This window comes from Mastigoproctus giganteus, chromosome 2 (assembly GCF_048544385.1).
Source record: "Mastigoproctus giganteus isolate SK-2022 chromosome 2, ASM4854438v1, whole genome shotgun sequence".
NCBI lineage: Eukaryota > Metazoa > Arthropoda > Arachnida > Uropygi > Thelyphonidae > Mastigoproctus > Mastigoproctus giganteus.
Window position 1 is genome coordinate 12,556,287 of NC_143576.1, and position 23,302 is coordinate 12,579,588.

The following is a 23,302-nucleotide window of genomic DNA, read 5'->3' on the forward strand; positions in this document are numbered from 1 at the left end:
CTTCAATTGGGCGAACAAGCCACATCACCACATCGAGGGGCAAATTTGACAGGGCATATGGCCCAGGAGGTTGTCTCCCCCACATAAACTTCCATATCGAACGTGAAACACATCTTAGCATCGGCTAATGTAAATATTTTCAGTCCATATTTGCCGGTTTACTTGGGATGTATTGAAGGAATGAGCATCTACCCCTGAATGGCACTAATTGTTCATCTACAGTTACATATTCCGAAAGTGAGTAAGATCTCTGGCATCTCTCCAAAAACATGAAAAAAATTTCATGAAACGCTGCAAGTCGGTCCGATTCTTTTCTAATGTGTCTATCACTCTTGCTATCCAATCGCATAGCCTGAAGGAGGAATGAAAACCTCTATGGGTAATGACCGATGACAGCAATTCCGGACCAAGTTCATCTTTATGCCACATATGTTCCGCGTTTATCCCTGCTAGCCCAGACATTCCTGGCAATATTAAAATACCTATCAAAGCTCTCATTTCATCATTATTGGTTCTTCTAGCATCCTTGGCCAACGAAAAATTAGAAGATATTTTATCAACATATTCGTTAGTATGTTTCACTATATGGGTTATCATTTCATTATCGAAAAATAATAAAAAAAAAAGTCAATTGGTGATTTGGCGGACTTACCTACAGCCTTCACACCTGGTAAATGAATAACGTTACCTCAAGCTGCACGAATATTTAGACGAGGGCAACTTTCCTCCACACCGTGCTTTTATCCTTCCCGATATAAACATCCTCCTCCAGCTGCTCCCAGTCACTGTCATCGCTTGTCTCAGTGCTACTCCGATGGTACATTTCCTCACAGAAGGAGCTATCATCTTCCGATAATGAATGCTCATCAGCTGGCCTTTCTTCATAATTCCCTTCCAAGTAACTCCTATGCATGTTCTAAGGTAAATATGAAATCTAAGTCTGAAATATCAACGGTTGTCACTACTTAAATGGAAGTTCTCGTGTTGCGCAGAAGCAAGAATGTGGAAAATCCGTTGGGGGGGGGGGGGAATACCCATTAGCAACTCTTTCTTGTAGTGAAAATAATTTGTTTGGGTGGAGTATGTGTTTTCGCCTTCTACATGTGTAGAATTGTGAAAACTTCTTTGCGGTAAATTCAGCAAATAGTAGTCAATAATCCCTCTGGAAATATTGGGAAGTGTTTCATTCTAACCTTACAGTAAGATCAAACTATAGTACAGTAATCCTTTATTGCATGGAAAGTAGTTGTCATCTAGAAATAATGTCAGGACAGTAACAATAAGCCTATGCAGTTAGAACAGGTGTTTTGTTCTGAGAGTCCGTTGCAGTAGAATCAAAGAGGAAGTTACCCTTCATGTTACTGCCAGTAATTTGTTACAGTAGGGGAGATCAAAATCTTACCGTAAGATCAAACCATAGTACAGTAATCTTTTTTGCATGGTAGTAGTTGCTTGCAAATTACAGTGTATCACTTTTTTTTTTTTAATATATAGTTAAATTCATTTAAATTTAAGTTCACGCTGAGATAACATGCAAATTCAGCTCAGGGTCCTACTATAGGAAGGAACGGGTTTGCGATCCTGGGCATACCCAATCCACAACTTATATCTTGTAACGTCTTTAAACTGTCCTACACTCTTTATTTTTATTTCTCCGAAATTATTAGGGCAATCCGAGGACGTAGGAGAAACTATTTCTTATCTATACCACTATTTTTCACCTTTGTGGAGTTCAGGTTCTATTATTCCTACTCCTTTAGTTTTTCTTCTTACTATCTGCATGTTTCTCTATGCGTTAATTTATTTATTTATTTTTACCATATCCATCACATAGGGGGCACCACATTATTTTGACGATTATTACATTATGTCCTAGATACTGTCAATATGTAGTATGTATTATATATTTAATCTTATTTTCATCATTAAATTACGTTCTCTGTCGGGTCAACGATGATTAATATATGCTTACATTTATATTTTACTTATATTTCTTACCTTTGATTCTAATATTTCTAAATTTTCTTAACTTTTATCATCATTCGATTTATTTATATTTGACCTATACTGGTTTATATTTGGTTTAGATTTAAATTACTTAGCATATATTGATCATCACAGACAGAGAACCTCTTGTCGTTTTTTGCCTTCATTCTGGGTGGTTGGCACCAGTTGAAGTCATCTAGATTGTCGGTAAAAAGCATTTTTTTTTTTTTTTTGCATTTTCTTAGGTCCCTGATGGTATTATTGGATGATTTACTTTTCCTAATAATTCTTTATATTATCCTTAATATTCTATAGACATTATGGGTGTATTGCATGATTGCTTGCAACTGTATTGACTCATAAATTTTAGTTATATATTAGTTACAGTTATTGTCGATTATATATATATATATATATATATATATATATATATATAGAGAGAGAGAGAGAGAGAATACAAGAAACCGCACTGCATTTAGCAGTCACCAACTCATCTGCCAAAAACCACAGTAAAACAATAAAAGTGATGGAGAGTAAGTCTATTTGTCAGCAGAGTTTATCTGTTTATTGCAGCTCAGAACAGCTTTATGACCGTGGATAGTGAATTTATTTGGCTTCTGAACTAAAACAGAAATTCTCCCTTTGCAATGACATCAAAGCGTAACAAGCAAATATCTTCTAACGATACTTTTTGAGCGGCTGTTGGTCGTAATCTGTTAGCTTTGTATTGTTAGAAATATTGCAGTTATGTGAACAATACACATTTCAAGAAAGAACGTTATTCTTAGCGGATGATTTTTTTTCTTTCTTTTGATGCACCAGTTTTTGAAGTTTATAACGCAGCTATAAATAGAAATAGCTTCTCGAAATTGGGTTAGAAGATCAAACCCAGGAAACTGCTGTTCCGATATTGTTTACTAAAAACAATTACAATAAAGCAAACTTTTTTTTTTTTTTTTATCAAATGCGCATTGCAGTGTTATCAGTTTTACACCAGTTTTACCCGTTTCCAACAGATGAATTTCCTTGATCTTCTGTTCGTAGGAGCAATACACGTTGAAGATAGGATATACGATCTGTTCACCTTTCATAAACTGTTATTGCTACTGTATCGCTTTATTGCTTCTTATGTCAAAAACAGTAGTTCCCGTTCATCTTTTGTTTATTTGCACTTCTCCCTTCCCGTCTCAATGTAGCTGTGTGGGTGACAAGGTCACGTGATATTTACTTCCCACGCTTCGCTTGTATTCTGGCGGAGTTGTTTATCAGAACTGCTATTCTCTGTAAAAAGAAATTAGTGTGCTTTACACCAAGAAACGAATCAAGTGTCAGGTTTAAAAAACTCTAGGGTGGTTAGGGCAGGGGTAAAAAAAATTAATTGAAAAGGCCTAAAAAATGCATACTTGATGTCACATTTTTGTCATTTGCGTGAAATTCAATAGAAGGTTTTGAAAATTTAAGTGGGAAAATTCAAGAAAACAGTTCTGGCTCCAACTATAGCGAGTTTCAGCTCTGTAATTAGAGTAAAAATTATAGAATTAATTTGCTGAACCCAGTTGGGGCTGGAATATACCCCAGTGGACAGGAATATGATCCAATAAGAAACAATCCTACAACTCAGTACACTGTCCAGGAAATTAAATATGCAAGCACCAAAGCACACCCTTTCTTGCACTACCACCACTTTAAGAATGCAATTAGCAAACTAAAAGTTACACCCAGTTAATACTGCTTGAAATGTCAGACAGTAAGAAACTTTGACCATCCCTGATTATAATCACAATATCTCAGGTATCCTCTGTCTACCAAAACTGGTTCTGATCTTCAAGCATAAAAAAATAATCAATATTTTGATAAAAAAATTGTTATTCAATTATAATATTCTTTAATACTTATAGTAATAGCATTTCCCCATATAGTGCAAGGAAGCCACAGGCTTTTGCTGCACTAACAAAAAAAAAAAAAAACACCAAGTATATAAAATTACAAATTATATGCTTTCCTCCTTTCTCACACAGGTAACTATCCAGCTGACCTTTGAATTTATTCAAAGTGTCAGCCTCAACTACCTGCAAAGGCAGTTTCTTCCGACAATGAACAGCTCGCTGGCTAAAGGAAAACTTGCTACAATCTACTCTAAACCTCCACCCCTGTAATTTGAATTTACAGCCCATCAGTAAGAGTCAACCTCAATCAAGTCAATTCTTTCCTCATATGGTCATCCTTCTGCCAACCTCACCATGTGAGTTGCCAGCTTTTGGGCCCTCTCAAGAAACTGGTCTTTTTTCAGATGAAGTCTCCATACTTGAACACAGTATTCCAGATGTGGTCTTACAATTATTGTATACCGGCGGAATTATGATCTCCCTATCTCTACAGGACAATGTTTCATAAATCGATAGGCCATGGGCTTTCCCAGCTGCCAGTTTACACTGTAAAGAAAACTTTACATCTGCCTGTATGTAACTCCCAGATTCCTTTCCTCCTCCATTGTTTTTAATTCAACTCCACAAAGTGTGTAAATTTATTTGGAGGTTGCTATTCCCCAAGTGTAAGACCCTGCATTTAGCAGCATTAAAACGTAGCCACCACATCTGACCATTATGGATCTGAATCTCTTCATCTATGCCTCATGCCTTCTATCCCTTCATCCATGTCATTTATGAAAATGGATGAAGTCTGTCTCAATCCTTGAGACACCCACTTCTGACTTGCACCAATCTGAAGAGTATCCATTAATCACAACCCTCTGCCTTCTGCCCTGCAACCACCAAGCAATCCATCTTAGAATCTTACCATTAATCCCAACCTGTTCAAGCTTACAGTAACCTCTCGTGGGGGACAGAGTCAAATGGTTCGCAAAAATCCAAATTAACTATATAGAAATTGTTTCCTAAATCCAGTTCATGGGTAACTGTGTCAAAATAGCCTAAGTTTAGTTAAGCATGACTTTCTCATAAAGCCATATTGTGCATCCTTCAGAATGCACATTCTAAGTGTCCCTGGATTGCACTCTTAATTGTTGCCTCTAAGATTTTTCCTACACTGAAGTCAGATTAACTGGTTTGTAGTTACAAACTTCACTTTTAGAACCCCTTTTATATATTGTGATGACACTGGCACTTCTCTAATCCAAAGTGATCTCGCTCTTTCTCTCTCTCCCCCCTCTCCCTCCCTCCCTCCCTCTCCAGTCCAACGATGCTCTCATTATTAACGTCAATGGTTCAATACATTCCTTGCCCTCTCCCCCAAAACAACAGTATATGCCATCAACTCCTGGAGCCTAAACTTACTTTTATGCTCAAAAGGGTTCTAAAACAATCATCTGTAATTACAACATCACTAATTTCATATGGCTCAGCCTTACTCACAACAGCCTCTTCTCAGCAAAAAGGGTTTTTCGTTAGTAAAGACTGATGCAAAGTGCCTATTCAATTCATCCGCAACATCAGCTGAGTTTAGGGCTTTCCCCACACCCAGCGCACAATGGTCCGATCTGATTAGATTATTTAATTCCCCATTGCAAAACCCACATATTTCCTGTCCAGAGGTAATGCCATTCTGTACATAGTTGTTTATTCTGGCAAATAAATTTTGCACAAATAAAAGTTAACTACCTCTGAGACAGAGAGGAAAAGCTAGTTGATATGCAGACAAAATGATTAAATAACCCAAGTTTGTATCTCATTTGTTTAGGTTAGCACAATGGCAGTTCATATTTAATGAGATATATATTGAATCAGTTTCTTTTTAGAGGTTGATTAAAAATTGAGTAATTAATTAAAAGTTGATTAAAAATCCAGGAGTAATCCTATAAATCAGTGCACTTCAGTCTCTAAGTCCTTCCTGCCAACAACAGGATTTGAATCTAAACCCTAACAAATGGTTAAAGAGGAGAGAAATGAAGAGCATCTCTGCCTACTCAGAGTGGGATTATCCAAGGTGAATGAAGTGTATGAGAACCTTGTCAGTCAATTTAGCTTTGGAAATGTTGTGCAAATCTCATGGTGTAGAATTCTTTGTGAAAAGGTCTGTGCTTGTTAGCACAAGACTATTTTTATGAAGATGGGATACACTTAAAAAGGTAGGGTAAGCAGCACAGAATATAAGGCAGTGCACCCAGCGGTCATATAAGCAGTATTAGATGGGTTTAAAGAACTATCAGATGGGAAGGGATATACAAACTTAGTTTAACTGCAACACATGCAAACATGAAACTAATTCTTGTGCTGCTTCTATTGGAACATGCAGTAGCCTGGAAAACATGGTGGGAGATTACAGGGCTAGCTGGGCACCCATCATAGGAAAAGCAAATACATGGGCTGTTTTAGGAATTTAAAAAGAGCAAAAACAAGAAATAAAAATTTACTATACTACTAACATTAGTAAACAATATGTACATGCATAAGAAATAAATTTGATCAATTTGAAAAAAATGGTTAAGTCATCAAATGGAGACATTTGAGGGATATCTGAACATACTGCCAATCAGATATATGGGATGTGGCATTTGAATATGGTGAATACAATGTGTACATAAAGGATAGGAGGGGTAAGTTATGCTCTAGGGTAAGCAGCACAGAATATAAGGCAATGCACCCAGTGGACATGAATGAGGTTGAGTCAGTTTAGGGCAGGGGTTGGCAACCTTTTTTTGAGTGAAGAGCCATTTTGACCTAATTAAAAGGAGAATCCAAAGAGGTGCACTCAGCTCGAGGAGGGGAAATTAAGAAATGGAATAAAAAAATAAATACTACATAATTTGTAATATATATATTTTCAAATATCATTTATTAATACTGAAAAAACAAAACAAACATCCAATTAGGTATGAATTAATGTGAATTTTGCGGCTGAACTTCTTGAGCTAGTCTTTCAAGATCAGGCAAGTATGCCGCAATTTCTCTAAACATGCTGAGAGACATTGTTCAGATGGTTCAGAGACATTGTTCCTTGATTTATTTTTAAAACAGTTCATGTTCAAAAATATTTGCCCCCAGAAATACTTCGAACCAAAAACTAAGAGAAGTCTAAACACAAATATTTTAAAATTTATATACTTGTCCGGTAAGCTACTCCACATATCGAACACAGTTTGGTCTTGCATTTTCTCTCTTCTGTCGCTGTCCATCTGTGTAGAATTTCAAGGGGAGCCTTTTACCTATCAAAATCCTCAATTTCAGTTTTAAGGCATTTAGTCTTGCACTCCACATGTCCTTGATTCTTAAGTCCTCTAACTCCATTTCAAATTGTGCTTCATGTGAGCTAAAAGTTTGAGCCGCAATTACATTTTCAGAGAGCCACATGCAGATCGTGAACCACAGGTTGCCGACCGCTGGTTTAGGGTAACAAACAACTGGGGGGGGTGACGTTTAGGTGTATGTTATTACACAAAATCGCTGATAAGCATAATTAAAAAATGAAACAAACAAACACAATGAACCAATAAATTGTCTTATAACGGGGGATTTTAACTCCCATATACATCAAAGGGTAAATGGAAAAGTTATTGCTTTCATTAAAGTACCACAATGACTTTAGTTTTTAAGGGAATCAAGATTATTCAGGGGCACAAATGGGTAGTCTTGCCAAGTAAAACTTCATGTTCACCCTTTTGTTCCCTTCAATCAGGCTATCCTTCTCTGCACCCATTCCAGCAGATCTACATCCTTCCTAAATTGAGGCCTCCAGAACTGCATACAGTACTCAAGATGCAGCCTAATCATCACTTTTGTATGAAGGCATAATCATCTCCTTATCCCTACTAGAAAAGTAGTCGTATATCATTGCAAAAACCACATGAAATGTCTAACTGCTCACAAAACTTCATATCTGACTGCACAATTACCCCCAGATTTTTTTCATTTTCCACTACCAAAGAGTGGAGTACCACACAATGTTACTTTGGGATTACTACTACTACTACTACCCACATGCAGTACTTTGCATTTGTCAATGTTTAACTTCAACTGCCATTTTCAGCACATCGACTTAATTTTCCTAGATCTTGTTGCATTAGCTCACCCTGATTACTGTCATGAATCACCTTGCTAACCTTTATATCATCTGCAAACTTAAATATTCAGCCTGATATATCTTAATCAATATCATTAATAAATACTGAAAACAACAATGGGCCCGGCACTGAACCTTGGGATTCTCCACTAACAACATTAGTCCGCAAACAGCAGTGCCCACTGATAACCACTCAGTCTTCTCCCACACAACCATTCCTTTATCCATTGGTGTAAACTGATCTTAAATGTAATATTGCTCCATTTTGTACAGCAGTCTCATGTGCAACAGTATCAAAAGCCTTCTTGAAATCCAAGTATATATCAAAATTATTTTTTGCATCCAGTTCCTTGGTCACTATATCATGCTATCCAATCAGATTGGTCAGACAAATGCACCTCTTATGCTGTGACTGCAATGCAATTACATTGCAGTCTAGATGGTTCTGCATTACTTTAACCAGTAACTCCATTATTTTCATGGGAACAGATGTTGAGCTAACAGGTCCACAATTACTCATGTCATCTTTGGACCTCCCTTTGTGAATTGGGGATACATCTGCATGTGGGGACTTCCCCTAAATTCAAAAATGCTCTCATAATGGCTAAGGGTTTGCTTACCTCCTTTGCCGTTTCCCCTTAATATAATAGGATAGATTCTATCCACTCCAAGTGTGTGTGTGTGGCTTCAAACAATCTCTTCCACTTTCCTTTCAATTATCACAATCATTTAGCTTCCTGTTAGAGTTTGATCAAGTTCTGGCATTCCGTTCCCTAAAAGAATTCCTCCCGTGTGAATCATCAACAGTTAAACCACCGACATCAAGCAGACCAATGTGATTCTACCCCTTTCTTCTACTGTTAATATAAAAAGTCTTTGCATTCTTTGTCAGAGACTTCTCATAATTTAAGTACTGTGCCTGAAAAGTAGACAGCTGTGAGACCTAAGTGTTTAAGGCTTTAAATAAATTGAGTAAAATGCTGGTGACGTCGGAAAACACGTGGAGACAAATTTAAAATGAGAAAGGATAGTTGCAGGAAAGATGTGCAAAAATTTGCTTTTAAACCAGATCATAACTGATTGATGGGACAAACTTCCACATGGTGCTGGTAAAGTGCATGATTTGAATAAATTTAAGGAAGGATTAATAAATTTAAAGTATATACACCATTATAGAAACCATATACAGTAAACCCCTGCTATTCGTGGGGATAACGTTCCTGCAAAATTGCGCAAATACCGAAAACGCGAATACTGAGTTGTGGCACCCATAGTAATAAAAGGGTTCTGTTACAAATTATGAAATATAAGAAAAATTAGTCTATGTATGTACAGTCTGTCCTTGTATAGCACGATAGTTATGTTCCTAGAAACCCTCGTGCAATGCAAAATCGTGCAATATAAACAACAGGCCCTATGGGAAAAGTGGGGTTAGGTGCCAACCACCCAAGATTGAACACACATTTGGAACCAAAACATTACCAAACACAATAAATAATTGGGTAATTTTAATCATTATAAAATACTTACATATTTTATAACGATTAAAATACGTAATAAAAATTTTTTTATTATAATATAATAAATAAATATTTTTATTATAATATAATAAATAATAAATTTTTTATTATTTATTATATTATAATAAAATATTTTTAGTATTTTTTAATACTAAAAAAGTATTTTTACGAATAAAATAAGTATTTTATTCGTAAAAAATTTATTATATTAAATAATAATAGTCGTAATAAAATGCTTACGTATTTTATTACGACTATTACGTAATAAAATATTGCTAATGCTTTTGCTTCTATCGTAAGCAAACTTGTTTTTTGTTTGATTTTCTATCCAAACAGATGACAGCCGTTCCATCTCTTCCAATTCTCGTGTCTTAATCTAATGGATTTAATTACACTTTGAGTTGTTCCCGCTATGAAAGTTGTTTTTATTTTCTCCGCATTCTTTGTAATTCTCGGCGTTGCCTCATTTAGGTCTGTAGCACATGCAATATCACATGGTCTTTCGGGCACCTCCGTAGCCAGGTTGGAAGGAGCAGCAGCAGTGTGTAGCACACTGCTTCTTGATTAGACCAGGGTTAGAGCCTGTCACCACCAAATACGGAGGATGTGGAAAGGTCAGGGAATTACCACCGCATATCCCGGAGCAATATGGCCTTAGTTGCTAATGCTCCTAAAATCCAAATACCAAACCAAACATGGTCTTTCATTTCGCTCAAAGCGTTTCACAATTTCATATTTTTTCTCTATCGACAGAGGCGGACTGGCCATAAACCTTACCCGGGAAATCCCGGTGGGCCGGAGGCCGGTGTGATTTTGGCCATAAACCATAGTATGAGGCCACTATAAATTTTCCCAGGTAAGAATTTTTGATCCAGTCCGCCTCTGTTTATCGATATTGCTTTTCTCTCTCTCTCTCTCTCTCTCTCTCTCTCTCTCTCTCTCTCTCTCTCTCTCTGAATCTTCAGTGTCTTTGCCAGGACGCTTCCTTTTCACACCTTTTAAGTATTTTACTAATTTTTAGGGAATAAAGGGCAATTACAAAACGAGGAGGCACGCTTAATACACATAAACAAAGCTGCGCACGTATAGCAACTGAATAAACAACACCGTAAAGGCCGAGATACGCTATTAACACCCCACATTTTACTAAAGCACATTTCTGGGGGTTATTACCATAAAACAATAAAAACAATTTCCAGTTTCGTTTCTGCTAGTGGAATCTGTTATAAACTGGTAGTAAACTCCATCTAACTGCATTTGCGATTATATCGATAGCTGGAATTGTGTTGGTTTTTACGTTATTATGGTGAAATGTGTTTCCCTTCACTGATATAAAACACAAATACATTTTCAGAATCTTCTTCATTCCTATTGTGTTGCGTTCGGTTCAGGCGATTCCGTGTTCGACTGCCATTTCTTGTAAACACAAAGGCGAATCGTGCATAAGCGAATTCGGTTCGTGTTATATAAGATAACGTTCCCCTATTTATAAATCTCGTATGATCGAATTCGTGCAATGTAAACACATGTTATACGAGGACCGACTGTACCTATATATATATATATACATATATATATATATATATATATACACACCTATACCCATGTACCTATATAATATTATAGTGAAATACGAGCATAATGTCTCAAAGCGAAAATAAGAAAATTTAATATTAAATGTAACATTTATTAGAAGTTTCACACATCTTTCAAAAACATATCAAGAAAGGGTTGCTGGGCAAAAAAAAACTCTTAATCGAAGTTTGTTTTTTTATTTATTTTTATTAAGCTCCTTTTGGGTTTCCCTGTAAGGCAAGAGTAATTGTTCTAGGTCTTGTTTAAACTTGATGCTTCTTTCCAAATTAGGATCCATCCAGTTCCACCACCTTTTCTGAAAGTTGTATGGAGAGGCTAAAGATTTCCTTTAATGATTTGTTATTTTAATTCTGATCTAACAAGATCTTCCTCCTCAGGATCATTTTGGTTGTCACTAATTCATCCAAGTCTTCTATTATAAGTTCATCAGCATGATGCTCAATAAGCTCCTGAATGTCTGTTCCTGATTAATTGTACTGTTGACTCACTGATTTTAATGTTTTGTCACTGACATGACACTTTCACCATTAGAAATTGTTTAATAACTTAATTTTACTCACTAATGTCATCACCTTCTTTGATCGTTTCTAAATTCTCTTGTTATTCGTAACCATATTTTCATAGGGGTTAGAAAAAGTCACTTTCAAAGTGATTTCTTTTCTAACCCCTAAGTGTGTTAATGGTTAAAAGAAAGTTACTTTATTTTAAACATTAACACTCTAAAAAGTCAGTTGCACTAACACTACAAACTGGTAGATTTTTCACTTTCTTAAGCATATCAATTAAAAGCAAACGACGAAACCTTCCATGACAAGCACATAATACTGAACAAGGATTAGCAGGAAACAGTGACCGCAATTGTGTCACCCCTCTCCACCCTGTTTTGACCAGACAAGATGATTTTAGCCACACCCATATTTTTAATGGCTGAAAATATTCACGGTGCTTTAAAATTCATTTTTTTTTTTTTTTTTTAGGTTTAATTTTATATTAAAATCAGTGACTGCAAATATACACAAAACTGCGAATAGCAGGGGTTTACTGTACTATTCTTTAACCAATGAATGTAATCTCATCCATCTGCTTTTTATGGTATACTTACTTTTTTCCAAGTTCAACAATGAATACAGTCACTGGACCATTACTGGGAGTCATTTCTTGGATGTGAGCATTATAAGGGTGTGGCTGCTGCTTATCTAATCGCACCTGAAATAAGTGAATATCAAAACTTAAAATGCAAAAATTGTTTCATCCTTTAAAACTTAAATAACTTAAATACCAATTGAATGATAGTTTTCTAAAGGATACTGCTGTTGTCTGATTCAAGTGCTTTGACCATAAAACAGATGGCAAGCAGTTGTGCAGACTGGTGCCCTATGGAAAGATCTCCTATTAATACCTTTCACTTTCTTGGATTAAAGCACAGCTGCCATTTTTCTGACCATTCCTGAAGTCTATCTAGGTCTCTCTAGATAGAAGACAAGACTGAGTTTTAGAAGGATTGAAATCAACTAAGTTGTCTTTGCCCCACTGTAGAATTAGCCGGAGTTCAGCATTTAAGGAATTGGTAGCAGATATTCGAGAAGATGAAGCTGATTGAGCAGGGAAAGGTTTCTCAAAATGGAAAGTGGAATGCAATGTGCTATCATCGGCAAAACTATGGATATGATTTCCAGTCAATGGAAGAAGGTCATTAATATACAAGAGGAAAAGAGTGGGGGAAAGAACTGAACCTTGGGGTACACCAGCATTAGTGGAGAAGTTAGAAGAGAGCCATCTACCATTGCCCTCAGTGAGTGATCAGAGAGAAAACTGGATAACCAATTACAAAAAACAGTTCACAAAACATAAGATGGAAGCTTGTTTAGAAGAGCTTTATGCCAAACTCGATCGAAAGTTTTTGAGATGTCGAGAGCAACTGCTTGTGTTTCACAAAAATTTTCCATTGAATTTGTCCATAAATGAGTAACATAAGCCAGAATATCACCAGTGGATCGACACTGACGAAATCCATACTGGCAATCATTGATCAGACGGAAAGTTTCTAGGTAGTTTAAGAGTTGGCGGTAAATTGGTTTCTAGAAAGAGTAGAAGTAATTGCAATGGATCAATAATTGGATGGGAGGGATTTGTCACCCTTGCAAATTTCCAAGCAGAAGGAAAAACACCTTTGGAATAAGAAAGTGAAAAAAGCACCAAAGAACAAGAGTAAGTTCAGGAGCACAGGTTTTGAGAAATACCATCAGGACCTGGAGCTTTCTTAGCATCAAGATTTGTCAAAATCCTTCTGACATCCTTTTGATAGAAGACCACAGGAGGCATTGAATGCAGCATGTTGGGAATGGTGGGAAGTGTTTTACCAAGATCATTAATACAAGAGTTGGAAGAAAAATGGGATGCTCTCAGGCCAGCTTTATCCTTGGCTGAAGTGACAACAGAACCATCCGGGTTTTGACAGAGGTGGGAGCAGAGATGGACAAAAGTTGTGGCAAATAACTTTGGCAAGAGACCAGAATGCTCGGCTACCATTAGGATAAGAAGAAAGTTTTCTACTCATAGCCTGTGCAAAATTTAGTATAGACTGATCAATAACTGCTTTACAATTGTTGCGAGCTTTGGTGTAGGCAGAAAATGAAACAGAAGAATTGGAAACAACCCAATTACGATATGCAATGTTATTCTCTTGAACAGCCTTGGCACATTTATTGGAAAACCAAGGTTTAGAGAAAGCACAAGATTTTAAAATGGAGTGTGAAATAAAGGATTCCATTCCTACAAGAATAATTTCACTGACATGATCTGAGCAAACGTTGACATCAGAAATTTTCAAACAGTAATCAGACCAAGGAAAAAGAAATCTCGCAGGTCATTCCATTTTGCATTCTTGTAAATATGTCAACAATACAAGTCTGGGAATAGCCATGAGATACAGGCTCCATTGGAGAAGAAAATCACCAAGTTGTGATCTGAGGTGCCTAAAGAACCACTTACTTCAACCATGTACTTAGAAAGGTTGTTTATGAGAAAAAGATCAAGCATGTTGACTGTATAGTTAGGATTGTCCAGTATTCTTGTAGGTAAATGAATAACCTGTGCAAGGTCATTAGTAATTGCAAAAGCCTCAGCATCTCGACCAGCTGGGTCGGTGCGACTAGAAAACGGAAGCCAGCTAGAGTTGTGAACATTAAAATCACCAAGGAAAATTACCTCACTGTTAGGATACTTGGACTGGAGAAAGTCAAGTTGCAAAGAGAGGAAGTCAAAGAGCTCCAAGTGATTAGTGGAGTTGGGAGAACGGTAGAGACAACAGATGAATTTGACACAATGAGGTAGAGAGATTTTAAGCCAGAGAAGATCGAAAAGAGGAGATTCCAAATTACCAAATTTCTGACAGGGAATATTGCAAGTGACATATGCACAAGTACCACCTTTGAGATGAAAGGAATCACAGCGAATAATTTGGGCAACTGAGATGAGTAGTAGCTGAATCAACTGATAATTGAGATTCAGTCAGGAAAAAGTACATGGGGTTTGGCAGCTTGCAAGTGGAAATGGACATTGAGATTAGAATTAAGACTACATATTTGTGAAATGAACTAAGTGTTTGGGAGGTTTAGATCTTTTCGCAGATAAGCTTACTCTATTAGTTTGACAATTCATGGTGTATTCAATAGTAAGAAAAAGTGGGGGGGGGACATGCTGTATGAAGTAATGAAATTTTTGGATAGGGCATACACATGATAAGAATATAACCCAGATCCCTGACATAACATGGCCTCGACAATTGCATTTGGCTTGCTCAATCTATTCAAAGCCTTAAAACACCTCAATCCTAAACTAAGTTGAGACAATTCATATTAAAAAAAAAAAAAATTCTGTTAACCAAGCAGCAGTATTGCAACACCCAACAGGTCTAGCAGGAAAATATTTAATCCTGATGTCTTGCCTTTTTGAGGATTAGGAGTTCATTCTTTCAGTAACTTTCTAATAGCATTTTTAGTCTTTTAGGTGCTATTTTTTTTTTTTGTCATTTATATTGTTTCACTTTGTGAAAGTGAGTGGCCCTGAATGGCAGTCAGTATCATTTATGTTACTCCACTGTGTCCAACTAAGTACTGTACAGTTTGTTGAGTACTAAAACACTGCTTTTTATCATAATGGCATGTTTTTCACTACTCAAAAGCTTCTCAAAGTCTGTGTGTGTGTAATTCTGAATTTTTTTTTTTTTTGCTTGGTGCAGCATATGCCTCAGGCTTCCTTGCACCATATGGAAAATAAGTGGAAAATAAGAAATTTCAGTAGTTTGAAGCCCTGAACACTAAATAGGCTAACTTCAGTGTATCTACATATCAGGAAGGTGTCAAAGTATCCTTCGTTGCCAAAAAAAAGACCACAATTATTCTGGACAGATAGCATCCATCATGTCAGTAAAACTAATCTACACAGCATGTTTTGCAGTTCTACCAAAGGTTGGAGGGGGGGGGGGGATTCCTGACCTAGTTGGAAAAGTTGTGTACTATAAATGATATCACCTGGAGTACTATACACCATTTAACATGTGAAGAACGTTGTTCATGAGAAAAATAAGTGATCACAACAAAATATGAGAACACAAAATAATATATTGCAATTACTGTTGTATTTCATTCATGCAGAATTTCATAGTTAATGACACTGGAACCTAGTTTAAAAACACACACACACCCACACACCCACACCCACCTCGTATAGCACGATAGTTGTGTTCCTAGAAACCCTCGTGCAATGCAAAATTGTGCTTGTTGTTTGAAGCATTAGCAACTAAGGCCATATTGCTCCGGGATATGCGGTGGTCATGGGCTTGAACCCCGGTCTAATCAAGAAGTGTGTGCTATGCACTACTGCTCCTGCCCACCTGGCTATGAAGGCGCCGCAAAATCAAGCAATATAAATAACAGGCCCTATGAGGAAAATAGGGTTAGGTGCTGACCACCACCCAAGATTGAACACACATTTGTAACCAAATCATTACCAAACAAATAATTGTAATAAAATATTTACGTATTTTATTACGACTGTTATGTAATAAAATATTGCTAATGCTTTTGCTTCTATCATAAGCAAACTTGTTCTTTGTTTGATTTTCTAACCAAACAGATGACCACCGTTCCATCTCTTCCAATTCTTGTCTTGATCTAATGGTTTTTATTAGACTGAGTTGTTCCTGCTATGAAAGTTTTTTTATTTTCTCTGCATTGCATCATTTAGGCCTGTAGTACATTCAATATCACACATTCTTTCATTTCGCTCAGTGTTTCACAATTTCATATTTTTTCTCTAACAGAGGCAGACTGGCCATAAGCGTTACCGAGGAAACCCCAGTGGGCCGGAGGTCAGAAGTGTGATTTTGACCATAAACACTAGTATGAGGCTGCTACATATTTTCCTGGGTAAGAATCTGACCCAGTTCACCTTGGTCTACTGATATTGCTTTCCTTTTTCTCTCTGAACCTGTAGTGTTTTCGCCAGAATGCTTCCTTTTCACACCTTTTAAGTATTTTACTCATTTTTAGGGAATAAAGAACAATTACAAAATAAGGAGGCGCATTGATATACAAAGCTATGCATGTGTAGCAACTGAATAAACAACACAATGGTGTCTCTGTTTGGAGTAATATCGAAGAGATTTTATTACTCCAAACTTCGATATTACTCCAAACAAAAAAACACACTATTGTGTGTTTTTTTTGTTTGGAGTAATATCGAAGTTTTGTGCATTTAATGCCTCACAAACTTAAATTAGGCAGATTGATCATCACTGTTTCACGTTACAAAAATTTTTCTGAACATTTAAGTGAAATAAACCATTTGCACGATTTTTGTTAAAAATGAACTGAAATTAATAAGCTTTGCAACCTACTATTAAGAGGTCAAGCATTAGTACACTTCAAAACACAAAATACTCTTTTCCAATAGTTAAAATCTGGATCTGCCAAGCTACTCACTCATGTTATGAAAGAGTGGAATATCATTGCCAGATTAAATCACACTAAAAAGGAAAGAAACATTTAAAATACCTAAAATTCAGAAATGAGATCAATCCCAAACATGAAATAGGTCATTTAATCAGTCCAATTATACAAATTAAAACCATAGGAATAAGAACTGAATCAATGAGCTTTAGTCGGTAGACATTTTTTGTTTCCCTATGTTTATACCTGACAACTTTTTTTTTCTGAAGCAAAAATTTTCTACCCATATTTATGAATCATTTAATTCAATTTTGTCAACTTCTAGATATATATTAGAGAATTTATTCAAATTGACTTTTGTAAACTAAAATCAAATAAAGATGGTCTACAGGAGCAATGTCCTCGCACTTTCACAACTAAGTGAAATCGAATTTCACTCAATTGAAAGTGAATAGCAAGCAGACTGAATTTCAATCTATGTACATACTTACAGGAGCCTACATATGCCAAACTTAAATCTTATCTACATACTTTTGTAAAGGTTAATAGTAGAAATGTTGGCCAAGCTATGAAAATATTTAATGAATTATACTGACCATAAGGATAATTATTCATAATAGTTAAGAACACTAATCAAATTATCACTATGAAAACAACTTCACACTACACTGCATAAGAACATTATAAAATGTGTAGTATGTTCTAATTATAATTAGTTCTTGATTTAGACTTGTGGGGGTGTAAGGTAGGTCTGTCTATTCATGGAGAATTCTCAAACTAAAGAAATGCACGTAATTAATGGGATCTTATGAAAAACTACTGGTAACAGAAAAATAAGACAATGTTGTAATGCAATGAAATCCCATTACAGCAAATATTCAAAAATTCAGTACAATATATATTTTTTTAATCTTTATTATGCAATGATAAAGCATACCAGCTCATGCACAAAGGTAAATTTGGGAACTTTGTGGTTCCCCTCCCCTTTGTATATGGGGGGAGTTAAAGGAAAGAAACAAGAAGTATATATAGTTCCACTAATAATGGAAAAACCATGTTTCCTAATTAAGTTATTAAGCGAGCTGGGGTGCATTTGGGGGGGGGGGAGAGATATACATCCCTTAACCAAAACTTCAAAATTAAAGAAAGAATCCAGGAGGCATTTTGCTTCCTCTACTTTCTCAAGGGGTTTTCAATGTACAAACAGCTAATTGAAAGACAATCTCCAGAAAAACCAAATGATTTTGTTCAGTGGCATAACTATTCCAATGCAGCTGCATTTGGGCCCGATCTTGAAAGGGGACCATTAAATTAATAAGACCGATTCATTTCTAAGACAATTAACAAATTTCACTAATAAACTAAATTTTTTTAAAAAAATTAAATTTAACACATTCTTATCAGCACCACGACTAGCCATCCAAGTATTGTTTAGACTGTGCCACGTTTATAGAAATAGTATCAAATAAAAGATAGTCGTGAAATATTCAGCAAAACTAGTGCCAAATATACACACAGTGTGTACATCATATCCGATTTTATTCTAGTGCTGAATTTATTTTGCATTTTTTTTGTGTGTGGATACGCTGATTGTTGCCGCAGGGCAACATGTTTTATTTTACAATACACAAATTTGTCACAACAGCCTAGCTATGGCCAGTGTTGTTGTTTTAGTACCATAGATGTGTATATTTTTTTTTTTTTTTTTTTTAAATCTGAAATGACATCTAAATTGCCAGATCCCTTGATCCTCACCTATGTCGATGAAGTTCTGTAAGTGACCAATGCAGTGGGAGGAACCCTTCGTGTAATTAGCATTTATCTTGGTGTTTAGAGAGCAAATTAAACAATAAGAAGGAAGAGTAAAACATCTATACTTCAGTCACCCCAAAATTAGTGTTTTGATCACACAAGTTGTTTATCCAACATGTCACTCCAAAGCATGCAGTTTCATTAAATTTATGGTTTTGAGGTCATTTACTATTTTCACATCAACACACAACTTGTCTATTGCTTTCTTTCTATAAAGCCAACAAGACTGGACTTTGTCGCTTTTAACACATTTATATGTATCTGTTCTGTTTTTGCTTGGGGTGGGAAAAAGTCGCAAAGTTACTTGAAGGAGAAACAAGGGTGGGAAACGAAACAAAAAAAAAAATTCAACCAATCAGATATTTTCATTTTGCTTTATTGGCACAGACAGAAAGTTCTGCAACTCTTATGCACTATTCTGTGATTCTACATTGACAAGTGTAGTAATTTTACATTTGAGTTTCTCAGAGCAGAGCACGAAAAAAAATTCTCCCATTACAAGCATTTTCTAACTTGTGATAGAAAGCTGGAAAATGTAAGTAAATTTATTATTCTGGTTTTCATTAGTTTACATGATGGACTATTGACAAACAGAGGTGGACTGGCCATAAGCCTTACCGTGAAACCCCCAGTGGGCCGAAGGCCAATGTGCAATTACAGGGCCACAAACACTTGAGGCCACTAAAAGTTTTCCCCCATAAGAATTTTTGAACCAGTCTGCCTCTGTTCACAAATGTTGAATGATTTACACGATGTCTGTGATAGTCAAAAGGTTGTCCAGTTTTTATAATAATAAAAAGGTTACTCATTGCTGTAGATTTATTATTATTATTTTTTTAAAATATTCTTTACATTTTGTTACAACTTAAAACAATCGAATTTTTTGTTACTCTGGTGTCTTTCTTTATTGAAAACCTGTTGCAGGATCATTTACAGATTATAGAAAGATGTAATATGAATCACAAAAAGTTTTTTCCTGTCATCTTTTAAGGGCACAAAGGGTGATATTGTTGTACACATTGGCACTAATGATATTAAGAGTAGAAGACCAGTGGAATTACTTAAAAAGTACAGTTAAATGTTGAAAAAAAAAAAAAAAAAAAAAGCTGTGAGTTAGGGTTGAATTTGAAAGTGTCTGCAATTCTGCCCAGACACAATATGAGGGAGTATATGATGAGAGCCTTGTCGATCAATTCGGCCCGAGACAGATGGTGCAAGGCTCAAGGGATAGAATTTTTCTCAGTCAGGTCTGTGCTTGTTAAGAGGAGAGACTGCTTCTACAGAGATGGGATACACTTAAATAGAAAAGGTGCAAGAGTATTTGCTGATGCTATTGAGGCAGAGTTAGGTGGGTCGGAAAACTGCTAGCTTGGAGGGATATAAGGACTAATAGATTAACAGTAGCCGCTGGCAGAGGTGAAAGTGATTCTTGCACTGCTTCTATTGAAAAATGAAATGCAGCTGAGCAGCAGCCTGGAAAGCAAGGCAATGGGGATTTCCAGGACTGCTGGGAGTCAGTTGAACAAGTAAATACATGGGCTGTGTTAGGGAAACTAAGAGTAGAAACAGGTGCATGTATACTTGCATGTACACCAATACTAGGAGTATAGTTAATACATTTGATGAGCTTGAAGTGCTAGTCAAGACATCAAAGGCAGATATTGTTGGGATACCAGAGACATGGTGTCACACAGAAATAGAATTGGAATTTGGGGAGTACAATGTGTACAGAAAGGATAGACAGGACAGGAAGGGATGATGGGTTACGTTGTTAGTTAAGAAACAGCAAATCTAAGGAAATGCATCCAATTGATATTGGTGAACAATGCAATGTTGAGACTGTTTGGCACAAGCACTGGGAAAGGAAAATGAGGAGTATGTTTTAGGCCTAATGACTCTGATGAGTATAATAAACCACTGTACAGAGAAATAGTGTGCCAGTAAATCAGTCTTATAATGGAGGATTTTAATTTCCCAGAGATTGATTGGAATTTGTGGATTGGTCACTCACACCCTAGCAAGGCTTTTATGGATTTATTGGATGATTGTTTTCTATAGCAGCATGTTCGTGAAACAACTAGAGGGAGTAATACTCTTGATATGATTATCAGTAGTGATTCTTCATGCATTAAGAATCTTAAGATAAAGGAAGCACTAGGTGGCAGTGATCAGTGTGCTGAAGTGGAATTTACTCAGAGGTAACTACCATCAGGGTTAAAGGGAAGGGTTTTTGCTTTTGTAAAGGCGACTATGGTGGTCTGAGACTGTATTTAAATTCTATACGGTGGTACCAACTGATGATGTTACAAACACCAAATTCAAAATGGGAAGGATTAAAAGAAATAATCTTCGAAGCTACTAAGCTTTTCATACCAACTAAGAAATATTGTTCAAGGTTAAGCCTAAATGGAGGTCAGATATACTAATTACACATGTGGCAGAGAAGAAAAATGCATATGATGCATATAAATTAACAGGTAGTAGTAGTAGCAGCAGCATGTGATGCAAGAAAGCAAGTGTATGAGCTTATGCAGCATTAGCCAAACACACACACACACACACACACACACACACAACCATTCCCTCCAAATGCCTGTCCAGATCGTTCTTAAATTTATTTAACCTATCAACTTCCACAATGACAGATGGAAGTTTGTTCCAGCAATTAACCATCTGCTGGCTAAAGGCAAATTTCCACACATCTATTCTACATCTGTCTTTTCTTAATTTGAATTTATGCCCCCTAGGTTCGTAATCTGAACAAATGGAAAGATCCATCAGAATTCAGTGTGCTCAACCCATTCAAGGCCTTATATACCTCAATCAGATCGCCGCGCAGGTGCCTAGTCTCCAGCCACTGCAATTTGCAGAACTTAAGCCTCGCCTGGTAAGAGGATCCCTTCATTCCCCTCACCAATCTTGTTGTCCTTCTCTGTACATGCTCAAGCAAATCTACATCCTTCCTAAAATGAGGCCTCCAGATCTGTATGCAATACTCAAGGTGTGGCCTCACCACTGCCTTATACAGAGGGACAATCACCTCCTTTTCCTGCTACCAAAATTCCTATATATCATTGACAAAACCTAATGACCTGCCCTGGCAGCCTGTCTGCATTGCTCAGAAAACTTCGTATCTCACCACACAATTACACCAAGTCTTTTTCGTTTTCCACCACCTTAAGTGTAGTACCACACAGTTGGTACATTTCTCTGGGGTTACTTCTACCCATATTCAGTATTTTGCATTTGTCAAGGTACAACTTCAGTTTCCGCTTCTTAGCCCATCTACCAAATTATCTAGATCCTGTTGCAGTAGAACACTGCCATTACTGTCATTAACAACCCTGCCAACCTCTGTATCATCTGCGAACTTCAACACTAAGCCTGATATACCTTCATCGATAAACATACAAAACAGAGGACCCAACACCGAACCCTGTGGGACTCCACTAATAACATTAGTCCCCCAAAGAGCAGCACCCATTAATTACCACCCTCTGTTTTCTCCCACTCGACCATCCTTTTATCCATTGTAGCAACTTACCCTTAATACCATTCTGCTCCAATTTGTACAATAGTCTTCCATGCGCAACAGTGTCAAAAGCTTTCCTGAAATCCAAATATATGATATCAAAATTATTTTTTGCATCCAGTTCCTTTGTAACAACATCATAATATCCTATCAAATTTGTCAGACAAGACTTTCCCTTAACAAACCCATGCCGTGTCTGAATTACTGCTGCAGTCTTGTCTAGATGATCCTGCAATACATCTTTAATCAGTGACTCCATTATTTTACCTTGAACAGAAGTTAAACTAACTGGTCTGTAATTACTCGTATCAACCTTCGATCCCCCTTTGTGAATTGGGGATACATTTGCACATCTCCAGTCCGTGGGGACCTCCCCTGAGTCCAAGGATTCTCTCATAATTATGGCTAAGGTTTTGCTTAGTTGCTTTGCCACCTCCTTTAATATAACTGGATAGATCCCATCCACCCCAGGTGCCTTTCTTATGTTTAACTTAAAAAATTTCTCCTCCACTTTACTCTCAGTTATTACAAGATTCTCTGGCTTACTGCCAGAGTTGAATACACCTCTGAATACACCTCACCTCTCGCTGAATAACTCCTCATGTGTGAATGTCAATGCAAAATATTCAGTTTGTTAGCTACCTGAGTTATTACAAAATCATTAAGCACCCTGCTACAATTTGATAACCTTCTGAAATTTTCAAACCTTAATAATTCCTCATGTGTGAATGTAGATGGAAAATAGTCATTCAGTTTGTTTGCTATCTGAGCAGGATCATCAACAGTCGAACCATCAATATCAAGTGGACCAATCAGATTCATCCCCTTCCTTTTAGAGTTTATATTAAGTAAAGAAATCCTTGCTGTTTTTCTTAGCACCTTTTGCCAAA

General features: G+C 36.5%; 1 protein-coding gene across 1 annotated transcript in view; it reads right to left on the bottom strand.

The window, feature by feature from the left end:
* Positions 1-706: 706 nt before the first annotated feature.
* LOC150089168 (UDP-N-acetylglucosamine transferase subunit ALG13-like) overlaps positions 707-23,302 on the bottom strand; it is a 159,044-nt gene continuing 136,448 nt past the window's right edge. The window contains exons 11-12 of the mRNA XM_090389615.1: positions 12,220-12,323; positions 707-905 (exon numbers count right to left, since the gene is read on the bottom strand). Coding sequence (XP_090245741.1) covers positions 707-905; positions 12,220-12,323 — 303 coding nt within the window. The remainder of the gene's footprint in view (positions 906-12,219; positions 12,324-23,302) is intronic.